This window comes from Balaenoptera physalus (genome assembly GCF_965194825.1).
Source record: "Balaenoptera physalus genome assembly, chromosome: 5".
NCBI classification, from domain to species: Eukaryota; Metazoa; Chordata; class Mammalia; order Artiodactyla; family Balaenopteridae; genus Balaenoptera; species Balaenoptera physalus.
In genome coordinates, this window is record NC_138884.1 from 146,479,277 (window position 1) to 146,495,089 (window position 15,813).

General features: G+C 47.1%; 1 protein-coding gene across 2 annotated transcripts in view; it reads left to right on the top strand.

Annotated features, from left to right (window-relative positions):
• The window catches only part of TBC1D14 (TBC1 domain family member 14), an 89,035-nt gene that overhangs the window by 13,626 nt on the left and 59,596 nt on the right, over positions 1 to 15,813 (top strand). Inside the window, exon 1 of one of the 2 annotated variants that reach the window (XM_082462224.1) lies at positions 11,261 to 11,456. The exons of the other annotated variant lie outside the window; for it this stretch is intronic. Coding sequence (XP_082318350.1) covers positions 11,422 to 11,456 — 35 coding nt within the window. The 5' untranslated portion in view covers positions 11,261 to 11,421. Of the gene's footprint in view, positions 1 to 11,260; positions 11,457 to 15,813 lie in introns of those variants that run through there. 2 annotated transcript variants of the gene reach the window in all.

The window sequence follows — 15,813 nt, forward strand, 5'->3', positions numbered from 1 at the left end:
GCTTGTGCACGCTTCAGCAGAGGCGCCCTGCTTCGTTGTTTGGGTACTTACGTTGGGACACAGCTGGTGCTTATGCTGGAGTCCAGACCTGAGCTGTCCAGCATGTTAGCCACTGGCCACACGTAGCTATTTAAATTTAGATGGAAACTTTGGTTCCTCAGTAACACTGGCCACATTCCAGTGCTCAGTAGCCACACGTGGCCAGGGTCTGTCACATGAGACAGCTCAGATTTATACATTGCCATCATTGTGGGATGTTCTATTGTCCAGTGCTGGTCTAGATAGTCCAGATGACAGTCTGTGACTTGATTTTTCACCTTTGTTTTCATGTGTAAAAGCAGCACATGGTGGTTGTGAAACAAGCGAATCAGTAATGAGGTGTATGAAGCCAAGGGAAGCCTGTAGAAAGAACCATCCACGGGACCCCTAGAGAGAGGGAGGAAACAGACAGGGTGGCCTGCTTCCTCCTCTGGAACAGAGGGGTGGGGGGCGAGAGCTGCTTGCAGGGTGTTGAGGATCTGCCCTGCGGCCCTGCTGGACACTGCCTGTGAGCTCTAGTGCAGGTTTCAATATCCCCAGGTACTTGAGAGTGGACAGGGGGAGGACTTCCCTGCTGGTCCAGTGGTAAAGAATCCGCCTTCCAATGCAGGGGACGCGGGTTCGATCCCTGGTCGGGGAACTAAGGTGCCACACGCCGCGGGGCAGTTAAGCCCGTGTGCCGCAAACTACAGAGCCCATGCGCTCTGGAGCCCATGTGCCACAACTAGAGAGAGGCCTGTGCGCCGCAACAAAAGATCCTGCATGCTGCCACTAAGACCCAATGCGGCCAAAAAAATAAAGAAAATAAGTAAATAAAATAAATAAGTATTAAAAAAAAAAAAGAGTGGACGGGGAGGAGCCTGCGCCCTCAGAGGTGTGTCCGGAAGGCGGCTGTTGTGCCTCCGGTGAACTCAGGGGGGATTCGGAGCGTGCAGTTGTCGAGCCAAAGATGTGAATATCCGTTCTGCCCTTCTGGCTGGGTGGCGGGCAGGTTGCTTCATTTTCCTGAACCTTGGTTCCCTTATCTCTGAAGTGGCGATAAGGAGGCAACGTATAATAAAGCGCTTGGCACGGTGGCGGGTGCTGCGCCCTCTCTAGAATTTCTTAGGGGTCTCTTCCCTGCTTCTTGCTTGAGTGAATGAATGAACGCTAGTAAGTGCGTGCCAGCGTGCCCAAGAGATGAGCAGCAGGAAAGGGAAAACAGAAACAATGGATTCAGTCAGCCCTGAAGGGTGAACGCAATGGATCTCTTTCACATTACTGATGACTCGACTAAAATCAGGCCACTGGTTGGTTTTGTGTGGTCTAGCCAGTTCTCTGTTAGGTGTGGACCTTAAGGGAACAGGAAGATATTCTGGGAGATCCCAGCTGGGTTTGATGATCTGTTTCCTTTGCGTTTGTGGGTTAGGAAACTTGTCCGTATCTGAAGAAAGAAACCTTTTAAGTTCAGCCACTTATTGTTGGGTGCTGACATGGAAATGCCGGTTGGCCCCCGGGGGGAGGGCAGGGACTTCGCTGCAGAGTGCCGGAATCGGTAACATTCAGGAGCGGCCTGAACAGAACCAAGAAAGAATGTCTTCAGCCTGCGCATATGTGTCCTATTCAGTAGCCAGACCATGTATGTTTCTGGTAAACCTCACAGGCTACACTGATTTCTCTGCCGCGTTTCTGCCCTGGCTTCTGGAAGGTGTTCATGTCCTTAGAGATTTCACAGCCATAAGCAAGGTAGTTTTGGGGAGTGGGGGATGTGGAGAATGTATTTGTTCTTTGCAGGATTCATCTGGCTTCCTGAGTTTATGCAACACCCTCAGTGTGCTGGCGCTGTCGGGAAATCATACACTGCGTCTTTGTGGAAGTTTGACGTTATGGTCAGCCTGGGAGGGGTGATTCACTGTGAAATGCAGGACACTTTGTGGGGGTATAGGAGTTTGTAGGATTTTGAGAAACCCGCAGGCAAACGCATTCCTGCAAAGCAGTTCTTCAGCCGTCGGCTACTTTCTTTCTTTCTTTTTTTTTAAAAATTAATTAATTAATTAATTTATTTTTGGCTGTGTTGGGTCTTCGTTTCTGTGCAAGGGCTTTGTCTAGTTGCGGCGAGCGGGGGCCACTCTTCATCGCGGTGCGCGGACCTCTCACTGTCGCGGCCTCTCTTGTTGCGGAGCACAGGCTCCAGACGCGCAGGCTCAGTAATTGTGGCTCACGGGCCTAGTTGCTCCGCGGCATGTGGGATCTTCCCAGACCAGGGCTCGAACCCGTGTCCCCTGCATTGGCAGGCAGATTCTCAACCACTGCGCCACCAGGGAAGCCCTGTCAGCTACTTTCTACTCATAAATTAACTTCCCTTTGCCCAGGTGGGTATAAAATCTGTTATACTTAAAAAATGTTAGTGGAGTGATACAACAATTAAAACTGCCTTATTCTGTTTTCTACCTCGAGTAGTGCCTATTCTAAAATGATTACATGTTTGTTTGTAGAACACTGGGTACTTGATATAGCTAACATTAAAGCCATCTGAGCCTTCTGCGTTTTTCGTGGTACACATCCTACTGGATTGCCACATCAAATCAGCTAGTTCCTGTTTATGTGAAGGGAACTGGGTGTGTAACCGAGAGTTGTTTCAATTCCAGTTTTGCTGATTCTTTGTTGTGAATAGTTGTGGTTTGTCTCAGGATTCCTGTAAGGCTCTGTACATGGAACAATGATGAGTCAGGCAGACTTGCCTAATAGCCATTTTGGGCCCCACAAGAGTCCAGTTTTCTGTTAATTCCCCTTTGCTTCCAGCCAGAGGCTTTTTAGAATCCAGGCTGTGTACCGTGTTACAGGGAATAGTAAATGTTTGTAGGGGTTTGAAAATTAGGATTTGGAATTAAGTCCTGATTTCCTTTAGGTTTCAGATTTGGGTGGTTAAACACATTTCCTACCAGGAGGGGAGGTCCAGGGGAAAAGGTCAGGAGGGCACGGGCTCTGCCTCCCAATCCACGTCCTGCAGAGGTGTGTTGACTGAAAAAAGATGCGCAACCTAAAAGTTGAGAATTATGTTTCACTCGGTGGCCTTACTGAGGACTATAGCCCAGGAAGGCAACCTCTCAGATAGCTCTGAGGGACTGTTCCAAAGAGATAAGCAAGGAGCCAGGATATATAGGAGTTTTTTGCTGGGGAAAAAAGAAAAACTTGCAGTCAGGCACAAAAGATTATTGCTAAATCACCAAAAAAACCCCCCAGATATCTCAAGTTAATGATTTTAGAGCTTTTCTGTGTATGGGAAGATACGAGTGTCTGTGCTGATTGAAATTATTCCTTAGATATGCATCTTAACTATCTAGGGCCAGTATCCTGTTTTTCTCCATCCTGAATCCCCTCAGGGCGCACCAGAGGGTTGGCCGTAGTGGCTTGATGGCTTGATGGCTTGATGGCTTGATGGTGGGCAATAATGTTCCTTGTTTACTGGAATGGCAGGCAGCATTTTTTTGTCCACAGGTGGAAGGGAGCCCAGTATGAGGAGGAAGAAGAGGGCAGGAGGCCAGTTACATGAGGAAAAATATTTCCTGATCCACCCTCATGCTAGCACCTGACTGTTCGTTTACTCTTAAGTCTTTACCCTGGAATGAACAGGTTTCATTCTTTTTAGAAGTTCCCTTGACAGCAGTTGTTTTTAAAGCAGAAGAAATTGAGTGGTGGTCAAAGTTTGTGAGGAGAACACACAGATATGTATTGATACTTACTTAGATGAGTGCTAGCTGCTGTAACAAACTTGAAATATAATGGCTCAGACACAGTGGAAGTTTATTTCCACACTCTGCCATGTTCTTTCCATCTGTGGCTCTGTCGATTGCAACCTGAGGGCTCTGGGCTCCTCTGCATCAAGCCAAAGAGGGGAAAGAGCCCGAAGGCGCTGGGCATGGGAGGTTTTCTGGGCTAGGCACACTTGACGTGGTACACATCGCTCCACTCACAGTTTGTTGTCTGGAACTCTGTCCCGTGGCCACACCTACCTGTAAAGGAGGTTGGGAAATGGGACCAGTTCCTGGGATAGTGAGGAAATGGGTTTGGTGAAGAGCTAGGAGCCTCGCCGGCCATTTTTCGGGATCATTTTTTTTGATTCCCCTTCTTCATGAGAATTAGATGCCTGGAGTCCATGAGTTGAATGCTGTGTCATTCTCTTGCTTACATGGTAGTTCTCACCACCTGCAACATAAACTCCAAACTACTTGACTGTAAGGGGCATTCTGGATCCAGCCGCTGCCCACCTCTCAGGCCTCCAGCTCCGCCCTGTGCTCCAGCCACAGACCCAACAAAATGTTACTCAGCGTTCTCTGGGCGCTTCCCTGGCGGTCCAGTGGGTAAGATTTCGCGCTCCCAACGCAGGGGGCGCGGGTTCGAGCCCTGCTCAGGGAACCAAGATCCCGCATGCCGTGCAGCGCAGCCAAAGAAAAAAAAAGGGAGTTCTCTGAACCAACCGTGTCTTATCCCTGCACCTTCGCCCGCTCTGCTCCCTCTGCCTGGCAAACTCCTGTTGTCCTTCAGGATTCCGCTTAAGTGACACCCCCTCTGGGAAGCCTTCTCTGATCACCCGACCCCCTTCCAGAGCCCTCAGACAGCACTCACACCCTCTGCAGCACCCCCCTTTTGCGACAGCACCCACACCCTCTTCACGAGCTTCTTGAAGGCCGGGGCTGCGTCTTCATTCTCTTTTCCTAGCCAGTGCAGGCACTTAGTAGATGTTCAGTAAATAATCTTAAGGGATGGAGGGGTAGACTGTAAGTCTAAAAAAGTAATAAAGAGATCTGGAATACTTAACTTTTAAAATCTAAATATTTTCCTTTTTGGCTCTATTACTGTTCTAGAATTTGGGAGAAGACCCTCCCCCCCAACAGTTTGGTCTCCCTTGTCAGGTCACCCATCAGAGTAGGTTTCAGACTGCATGTGTGGCATCCACACCTGGGGTGTCTGCGAAACTGGCATGTTCTTCTCAGAGGTTTTCATTTTTTGTTTTTGACGATAAACCTTTTTAACCTATGTTTTCTTAAAGCTTCTCTTTGTTTAAAAATATGTAGGAAAATTTTGGACTTTTTATGTTCATCATTCTGTTTTTGTCCTTTCCACTTTTACACCTACTACTAATTTTCCTTTTTACTGTTATCTCCTTACAGACTTTCTATGAATTTTAAACATAAAAATGGGTTTTGTTTCTACAGCTTGGCATCCTGCTTTTTTACTTATAGAAAACATTTTCTCACATGATTAAAAATTAATTGTTCATACAGTTATTACTATCTTTGTGGTATTCCATCCAGTGAATCATTTACTTATCCAACAATAAGGAAATAGTTTATGTTCCTGCTTTTTTGATGATAAAATTACCTGTGTGCACCTCAGTGTGCATTGTGTGCATTTCAGATGATTCCCTGGGACAGACTCCCAGAAGTGCTTCTTGCTTCCTGACCACAGTCCTGACCCCGGTCAGCTCTGATCTGCCCTCTCCCGAGGTGATGACGGCAAACCTCTGGGAGCGCTCTGTCCTTGGTGCAAGTTTACTGGCAGTGAAAGTCCAGCCTTTGTTTTATGAATGAGGAAACTCTCAGCGAGAGCTGATGGACTGTTAGAATTGCTCGTAGCTCTGGCCTCAGGTTACTGTAAATTGAAGTTTGGGAGGATTTGTCCTTCCAGGTCCTACGGTCTACAGAATGCAGAGATGCCTTTGGTTTCCTCCTCTGCTTCTCCTGGGCCCTTGCCCTGGCTGATGGGACTGAATGCTCTGAGCCCAGCATTGCTGGTTCACACTGCCCTGCCTTTACCTGAGAGTCTCTCTTCCCCTCTGCTCTGTGTCCCCTTGGCCGATTTCTGCACAGCTTTACAGCCCAGCACAGCTGATACCTCTTCTGTGAAGCCTTCCCAGCGTGGCCAGGGCAGAGGCAGCTTCCTCCTGGCATTCCGCTCTCTGTTCCTGCAGCCTCGCTTAGTCTGGTTTTGTTCTGTGTCTTGCTCTTACTGTGAGCCTCTCAGGGACAGGGCCTGGGTCTTTGCCATCCCTGATGCCCAACTGATGTCCAGTCAATGTTCTTGACTGGCCCTGGAACATTAGAACGTGGCTTGGTTCTGTTCACTTGCACAGTATGGACTCTTGTTCCTGGAGCCGCATGTAAGAGACTGGTTTATTTTAATGCCCACGGGCAGGGCCTGCTTTGTGTACACTCTGGGCTAAGCGTTTTCCACACGAGAAAAGATAGGGATCTGCTGGGTTCCAGCAAATCCAGGGGACATGGCCTGGATATGCTGCAGTGGAGGGAGAGGGCACACCAGGAGAGCTCCAGAGCTACCTGACCAGGTAGCCTGGTTAGTGGAAACAGAGGAGACTGGAAGACACTAGAAAAGTTTACACTGTAAGGCAGGTGTTCACAGTTTGGTTTTACTTTAGTGAGTAGAATTGTTGGAATAGTTTAAAGCAAAATCTAAAAGTAATTCACTCTTCATGGAAACTGCTGGAAAGGAGTTAATCTTAAATTTGTATGTGTAGATTAAAGCATCAATTAAAGAAACAAGATAGAATAGGAAGGGAACGTTTATTAGCTAAGGAGCAAAGTTCTCAGCCCTTGCAGCACAATAGAATTGTTCGGGAAACTTAAAAAGCAAACCAACAAAAAGTGTCCAGGCCCTGCCCTCAGAGATTAGTTTTAATTGGTTTGGGGTGAGAGCTGGGCATTAGGATTTTTGAAAAAGCTCCCTACGTGATTCTAGTTTGCAGCCGGGATTGAGAACCACCAGGGGAAAATACTGGTGACTTAAGTCCAAATCCAAGCCTTTCGGTTTACTGCGTGACCTTAGGCAAGGTTATGTCTCTGAATTTCCACATCTTGAAAGTCACACGTAAGCCCGTTGGGGATGGGGACCTGTGTCTCTGGTCGTCATCGATTGTATTCCCTGAACTTGACACAGCCTCGGACATGATCAGTGCTCAACGTGTACTTGTCGAATGAAAAGAATAACATGTATGACGCGGGTCAGGATGAAATGAGATAAGATGCTTGGCCCTGTATAATGAATGAATGCTTTTAGTGTTACTGATAAGCACACTTAACAGTCGCAAACCAGGTAACTGAGCGGTGGTGCCTCTGCTCCACTAAGAAAACTTGAGAGGTTCATTTCTTACCCAAAGTCAGGCAGCTTGTTGTGAACCTGGGATCTGAGGCCGCATCTGCTTGACGCTGAATCCTGTGTTTGCTCTTTCCGCCTCAGGGCAGATCTTATTCCTTTTGTTCCCTAAAAGTGAAAGAACGTGGCCATATCATCCCTTCTCTCAACTTGTCGCTGCGGTCCCCAGACCACTCATGATTTGTGATGCTTACAGATTGTTACTGACTAGCAACTCTGCTTTTCCTCTCTTCTTTAGTATTCAGTCGGAGATTAAGAATAAATTTGTATTTTTTTCCTTAGCAACGTTCTGTACTACATTACATAGGCATTTTCACCCTGCCTTCTCTTTCTCTCCTTGTAAAAACCTAAGCTGGTGTTAGAGAAGGCATCTCTATTTAATTTTTCCTTCCTGTATTTAGATGTTGGGAGCGTTCGAAGGAGATTTCAAGGAGGTCGTTACGCAGGAGAACACTGGGTTTTGTTTTGCACTCTGACTTATCAGTGAGAGGCGCACAGGCGGGAGTGCGTTTCAGGGTTAGTTAATGAATTACCTGCTAATGCAGCAAATCCAGCAGGTTTTATGCCAGGCCTTGGGGGTACAAAGACCAAGGAGGACCCCTCCCCGTGTAGTGGGAGGTGATGCATAAATAACTAACATACAGTCCCCAGCTCTCTGTCAGATGTCAACGTAAAATCAATGTAAAAGTGCTCTTGGGGGCACAGAGGAGGGACTCGGGAGGAAGGAGGCCCATCAGCCTGGAAGGCTCCAGAGGAGAGTGGCTGGAGCTGAGTTAGTGTTTGTTGAACATGGACAATGTGAGCCCTCACTCGTGTGCCCTGGAGAGTATCCCCAGTGCCCCCAGTCACACCCCTTCCTGGTCAGCACCTCACTCCCCAGAGGCAGCCATTGTTTTGAGTTCCGTCTCCCTGGATGAGTTTTGCTTTTTTTGGATGTTAGGTAAATGGAGTCATACAGCATATACTTTTTTTTTTTTTAACATCTTTATTGGAGTATAATTGCTTTACAATAGTGTGTTAGTTTCTGCTTTATAACAAAGTGAATCAGCTATACATGTACATATATCCCCATATCTCCTCCCTCTTGCATCTCCCTCCCACCCTCCCTATCCCAGCCCTCTAGATGGTCACAAAGCACCGAGCTGATCTCCCTGTGCTATGTGGCTGCTTCCCACTAGCTAGCTCTATTACATTTGGTAGTATATATAAGTCCATGCCATGCTCTCACTTCATGCCACCTTACCCTTCCCCCTCCCCGTGTCCTCAAGAACATTCTCTACGTCTGCGTCTTTATCGCTGTCCTGCCCCTAGGTTCTTTAGAACCATTTATTTATTTATTTTTTTAGATTCCATATATATGTGTTAGCATACGGTATTTGTTTTTCTCTTTCTGACTTATTTCACTCTGTATGACAGTCTCTAGGTCCCAGCATATACTTTTGCATCTGGCTTTCTTTGCTCTACTTTGTCTGAGGTTCACCCAGGTGGTCATTGTGTGTCAGCAGTATTTGTTTTCTTTCATTCTGTATAGTCTTCAGTTGAACAAATATATCTCTTTATGTTCTCCTATGGATGGATGTTTGATTTGTTCCGCTTTTGACTACTGGGGAGAATGCTAATCATAATGTCTTTTGGTGCACATATACCTCAGGTGGAATCGCTGGGTCTACTTTAGTGGGCACTGCTAAGTGGTTTTCCAGTGTGGTTGTACCAGTATATACTTGGACTAGCAATTTTCAATTTTCTGTTTGTTTTTTTTTTTTTTTCTTTTTGCCATTCTGGTAATAGGGTAAGGGCATTTGGTTTTAATTTACATTTCTCTGATGACTAATGATTTGATGCACTTTTTTATATCATATTGACCATTTGGCACCTTCCTTTGTGACCTGCCTATCTGGGGTTGTCTTACTGATTTGTAGGTATACTTTCTGTATTCAGGAGGAGAGTCCTTTGTGAGACATACGTATTGCAATATCTTCTCCTGCACTATGGCTTACCTTTTTATTCTCTTAATGTTTTTAACTTTTGTTTTCTTAACTAACAAAAGTTCTTAATGGTAATGAATCCTGCTTTATAGAATTTTTCTTTTTATGGTTAGTGCCTTTTGTGTTCTGTTTAAGAAATTCTGTGTTATCTTCTAGAAGCTTTGTTTTGCCATTACCAACTAGATCCATGATCTGTCGGAATTAATTTTCTGTTATAGTGTGAGGCAGTGAGTGGTTGATGTTTATTTATTGTAAAGATTATCCATCCCACTGAGCCTCTGAAATAAATCCGGCGACTGTATATGTTCCGTCATCTATTTGTCCTCTCACTAATATTCTTTTAATTACTATTACTATATAATAAGTCTTAATATCTATAGAGTAAGCCCTCCTACTTTGTTCTTCTTTAACATTGTTTTGGTTATTCTAGGTCCTTTTCATTTCCATATAAATTTTAAAATCAATTTATCAATTACCACAAAAAATCTGCTGTGATTTTGTTTGGGATTATGTTGAATCTGTTGGTCATTTTTTACTATATGAAGACATCTGATCTCTGAATATGGTATGTCCTTCCATTTATTTAGGTTTTTAAAAATTTCTCCACAGTACTTTATAATTTTTTTTATGTAAAGGTCCTGTGTTTCTTTCATTAAATTTATTCCAAGATATTTGTTATTTTTTGGTGGTTTTTAAAATGTCATTTTATAAACGTTCATTGGAAGTGGAGTTAATTTTTGTGTGTAGACCTTGAATCCCATGATCTTGCTAAATTCAGTTGTTCTGATAGTTTATCTGTGGATTATTTTGGATTTTCTCTGTAGAAAATCATGCTGTCTGTGGATGAGTTTTGTTTCTTTCCAATTCTTATACCTTTTATTTAGTTTTCTTGCCTTATTGCATGACTAGGAACTCCCATACAGTGCTAAATTGAAGTGGTGCTGGCAGAATGCCTTGTGTGGTGCTGGTCTCTGGGAAAGCTTTCACCATTTCGTCATTAAGTGTGATTTTTGCGGTAAGATACCTTTTATCAGATTTCTTACTTTATAATAAATATTTTTATCAGATTAAGGAAGTTCCCTTTTATTCCTAGTTTTATGATTTAAAAAAATCATGAATATGTTGCATTTATCAAATGCTTTTTTCCTGCATCTATTGACGGTTATATGTGTTTTCTCCTTTATTTTGTTTATGTGGTGACTAACATATTTTTCTAATGTTAATAAGTAAGCTAACTTTGCATTCTTAGAATAATCCCAACTTGTTCTTGATAGATCATCCTTTATATCTGTTATTGGATTTGATTTGCTAATATGTTGTGTTTTTAAAAAATTTTTCTGTATTCATAAGAGTGTAGCCTGTAATTTTCCTTTCTTATAATGTCCTTGACAAGTTTTGGTATCAAGATTATGCTGACCTTATAAAACGGGTTGAGGAATGTTCTTCCTTCTGTTTTCTCAAAGAGTTTCTGTAAGATTTTTCTCTGGTGGGTAAACGAACTGACCAGTGTGTTAAAACTCATAGACCTGTACACCAAAAACCTGTACGGTTTTATTGTATATGAATTTTAAAAAATAATGAAAAGCTTTCATGGGAATATTTTAAAGTGTTAGGGTTAGGGTTAGGGTCAGGGTCCCTAGGGTTAGGTTAGGGTTAGGGTCATTCAGCTTTAAAATTTTTTAACCCTACTTGAAGTCATGGAGGGAGAATCCCCTAGTGATGGTTCTAATGCAGGTATTTGGACAGATTTATGTGACCGTGTTTGTGACTCACCTAAATACCTGGTTGCTTCTTCACAAAGTGCAGGGTCTGGCCCAAAGGAGTTGCTCAAAGTGGTTCCAGATACATTTTGCCTTGCTTCTCAGTCAGCAGTGCCCGTGGGTTTGGTGGTCGTTCGCCTGTCCTGGCGTGGCGTGGCTCTGGGTCTCGGCAGGGCGCTGAGATGCGAGAGCAGAGCTGTGCTGGGGCCCAGGAACCCGGTCACTCAGCTTTGCTTCCCAGACTGCCCGCACCCTCCCTCCCTGTGATTAGTTAGGAGTCAGAGCCCTGCCTACCCGCACTGCCTGCCTTTCCAGCTGCTCCGCTCCGCCCTGCATGCCTCAACCTTCCAGACGGTGTGGAGCAGGGCTCGGAAGGGCGCCCATGGTGCTTCCTGGGACTGTGGCTCCAGCTGGTCAGGAATGTTTCCAGGGCAGGGTCAGCGCCTCTGTGGCTGGCCTTGCAGACCCGGGTGCTTACCGTAGACGTGATGGCCTGCTCCCCGGCGCTCCTGTTAATGGACAGGTTTGTGGTTGCTGTCTTGCCTCTCTTGCTTTTGTAATTGGAGACTTAACTGGAGCAAGGTTTCTACCACGTTATGGAGGCTTTAACATGATTTAGCCCGCCCACCCCACCGTGGGCGCAGAGTTGTTTCCTTGGATGTTCCTCAGTTTAAAATGGGTCTGATCCAGCAAGGGTATGCTGTGTGTGTGCCCGAGTTCTTGGGCCTGTGTTTACATCCGTGCTGACTGCCTGCGCCCCCCTCCCTTGCGTGTTATCACTGTTTTTAGGGGATTAAATGTTTAGCGTCAGATGCTACTTGGGTAACATTTTCTGAAAGAGGAGAGACTCCGGATACTTTTAGTTGTGTGTGGAGCTGGGAATTTTTGGCACAATGATTTTGATCGCAGTAATAACGCCTCAGTGTCTTTCTTACTCATTTCCTATTTCCCACAGGGGAGGGAGAATTTTATCACACAGGAGGTTTGCTTTGCCCAATGCTGTTTTATCTTTGGTGTCTCTGTGGCAGTTGAAGTGGGCTAGCCTCTTCCCCTTGCGTTTTCAGAGCGGAGTCAGAGGCGCAGCGTAAGTATATGTGGCAGTGGAGCATGTCAGTTTTTGAGGGGTGGACATCTGGAAAAAATACCTGTGAGGTGGAACTTTAGTGGAATCAGTGGAGATTTTTCCCTTCTCTACCTCAGATGAGTGTCACGATTGATATGTCCCTTGAGAAGCAAATTGCTTAACCTCACCAAGCCTGTGTCCTGTCTGTGTGGTAGTAACTATAATACCTTTCTTGTAGGGTTGTTTCACACATAAGATACACTAGAAGTGCCTGGTGCAGGACCAGTGCCTGACAGGTGATCTGTGATGCAGGAAGTGGTGGAGAAGATACCCATCTGGGCCAGGGAGTTCTCGGGGCAGCTGAATGCTACGTTTCCGCTCGTTTCTGATTGCTTTGGAAGCAGGATTTGCTAACAGTTTGTTAATGAGACAGGAGGGCGAGGGCAAGAAGCCCCAAGTAATTACTGAATTACAAACGGGAGTTCAAGCGTACATTGTCTTGAAGGAGGAGGACTTTAGAGGTTTATTTCTTAAGACTCTGAGAAGTTTTGAGAAACCCCTGAGGACCCCTGAGGAGCGTCGGTGGCTTGTGGAACCTGCCCCACCAGGTCAGGGAGGATTGCGTCCTTCCGTCCCAGCTGTCCTCCGTCTTCTGGGACAGCCCTGACTCCAGACCTGCCAGGGAGCAGCCTCGCTCTGCGTCGTTTAGCTGTGTCTCTCTGGGCAGGACTCCTCAACCTCTCCGAATCCTAGCTTCTCCTACTTTATTTTTTTTTTTTTTTTTTTTTTTTTAATTTTTTTTACATTTTTTTTTAATTGCTTTTTTTTTTTTTTAATTTTTAATTTTATTTAGTTAGTTAGTTAGTTATGGCTGTGTTGGATCTTCGTTTCTGTGCGAGGGCTTCCTCTAGTTGCGGCAAGCGGGGGCCACTCTTCATCGCGGTGCGCAGGCCTCTCACTATCGCGGCCTCTCCCGTTGTGGAGCACAGGCTCCAGACGCGCAGGCTCAGTAATTGTGGCTCACGGGCCCACTTGCTCCGCGGCATGTGGGATCCTCCCAGACCAGGGCCCGAACCCGTGTCCCCTGCACCGGCAGGCAGATTCTCAACCACTGCGCCACCAGGGAAGCCCCCGCTTCTCCTACTTTAAATGGGCAGGAATAATTCTCATGTAATCTTTATGAAAATTCCCTGAAAAAGCATACACTCAGTAAGTTTGAGTCTTTTCCTATATGCCAGGAACTGTTCCAGACACTAGAGGCACCACAGTAAATAGAAGAGACAGCATTCACCCTCGTGGACTTTACATTCCGGTGACGAAGACAAAATCACAGGTCAATAGTATCTAGGAATGTACTTGAGTGCCTGCTGTAGGGCCCGCACTCCTATCAGCGCACGCACAGTGCCTTGATGCTCGCGAGCACAGGGACCCAGGTCTAGCACCTCATAGTCTCGTCAGCGAGCATTTTTAATTGCTCCTGGAATCGCCTTCTTTTGGCTTCGGTAACTTGGGAAAGTTAAGTTCGTGGGGGATGGAGGTGAAGGTAACAACCTCAGCCTCACAACACCTACGAAGAAAAGGTATTGATTTTTTGGCTCTACGATCGCTTGTCTAAAAACAGAGACATGGAACGTTGGACATAAGTTGGTGCTGGAGTTTCACCTGCTGGAGTTTCGTCACCTGTGAGCACCGGCAGCCACTGCGTCACTCGTCCCAGGTTTCAGAAGCCAAAGACATAGAATTGGGTTTATGACCACATTAATGATACTTAACCTTCAGGACCCCTCACTTGTACCTAATTAGGTTTTTTTCTTTAAAGAGGATTCCCCAGATTGTGTAAGCTTCAAGGCTCCCCTGATCCTTTAAGCCTGCCTATGAATAGACCATGAACCCTTGGGTTGTTTCAGTCTTTTTGTGACACTTGAAAGAAAATCTTTTTTAAGCCAATACATCATTTCAGCATGATCATGTGCACACTTCAAGTGCTCTGTGGCCACATGTGGCTAGTGGCTCTGGTGTTGGTCAGTGCAGGGCCAAACCTTCTGTCAGAAGGTGAGGGGTGTTCAAGTCTCCAGGTGTTGTTTTCCCCACTCACACTCAGCCGCCTTTTGCCTCTTCGGATGTCAGCCTTCTCTGTACCTCCTGTCAGTGGGGCACAGGGGACAAGCCTGCAGCAGTAAGGATCCTGGTGACTTAGAGTGCAGAGGAGGTTGAGGAAAGGGAAGGTGTGGTCAGGATCTGAGCGGGCTCATACCTGACTCTTCCTGGTGAGGCCTGGGATCCTACAGGTCCATCTTGTCCCAGTTAAATGTCAATAAGCAAGCTTGCTCCTAAATCTGATGGCGCTAGTTTCTTGCGGCATGGCGTCCGCAGTGCCTGTGTACGTCCAGCCCCACGGGGGAGCTGGCAGGACCTGACGCACTGTTACGTTGAACATTACTTTGTCATCGGTGTCCCGTATCTTGTCCTCTGAGTTGGTGCGTATTGAGACAAGAATAAACATTTTGCAAAAAGCCCTGGGATAGATGCCGGGGGAGACCCTGGCTCCTTTTTCTTGCCTCCCTCAGGCTTTCAGGATGAGGCTCTTCCCTTGCAGTTGGATGTGGCTTAACCGTTGACAGCCCCCAAAGTGTGTTTCCTGAGGTGGAGCCGGAGCCTCCTAGGTCACCTTCCTTCAGCCCGCAGTTCTTGAAGCCTTGCCTTCGGGTGCAGAGGGCTGGCTGGGCTGAAGGGCGTTGAGCCTGGGGACAGTCACTCCCTGCTCGCCAGCGCTCAGTTCCCAAGCGGAGTTTCGGTGGCCAAGTGTGTGTGCAAGTGCCTGTGCGGCCTGCGGGGTCCAGTGCCTCGTTTAATCCTCACGACCCCCCGTGAGGCAGGCACTCGTGGCTCCTCTTTCAGGAGCACTTTGAGGGCAGAGGGAACAGCATGTGTGACGGTGCCGCGAGCAGCTGGAAGCCACTGAAGGGATTTGGGGCCGGGGCTGCGAGATCCATCCGTGCTTTCAAGAGACGGCCCTGGCCGCTGTGTGCAGAGATGGCGTTGGAGTTCTGCAGGCGCCCAGGGCTTGTTGGGTCACGGAGCCGTGCCCGAGGGACAGCGGGGGGAAAGGGTGGGGCGAGCACACGGGGGACCACAGGCCCTTAAAGGCCCGGGCCCGAGGGGGCGGCCAGACCATAGCCATTGGGCCCAGCGGTTTGCAGTTAGCCGGAGGAGAGGCCGAAGGTGTCTAAGCACATAAGGCTGCCCTTTCTGCTGTGCAGTGTAGCTGAGGCCCTCAGAGAGAATTCGCTGAATGGATGAGGCCTGGCGGGTTGTTGAGGGGCACCTCCACTCTGGTCCCCTGCCTGTAGGGGGTGCTTCTGGGGCAGGGCTGGTGGAGGCCTGACGCCACGGTCAGCCTCTTGGGAGACATGCTTGTCCTCTGTCTTCGGAAGAGTCTCCAGGTGCTTCCCCTGCCGGCTGTGGGGAGGGTAGATTTGAGTGGATTTGAGTGGCCCCTTGGAAGAAGGGGGCTAGTGAGGAGTTAAGCCATGCCCTCTTGCACGCGCGCGTGTGTGTGTGTGGGGGGGGGGGGTGTAGGTAGGCGGGGTGAGGGGTGCCATCATGGTGTGCTTGTGTCCGCATGTGTGCAGGTAGGCGGGGCAGGATTCATCATCTGGAGTCGTGGGTGGCTCTCAGGGAACCTCCATGTGGACAGTTTTGGTAAGATTGTCATTGTGCCCTGTGGACTGGAGACAGGGGATGTATCCAGGAACGGCACGGTTTCTTTATTAGCCCTTGGTGGTCTGATTCCCTTCAGGTGCAGGTAAGCGTCTCC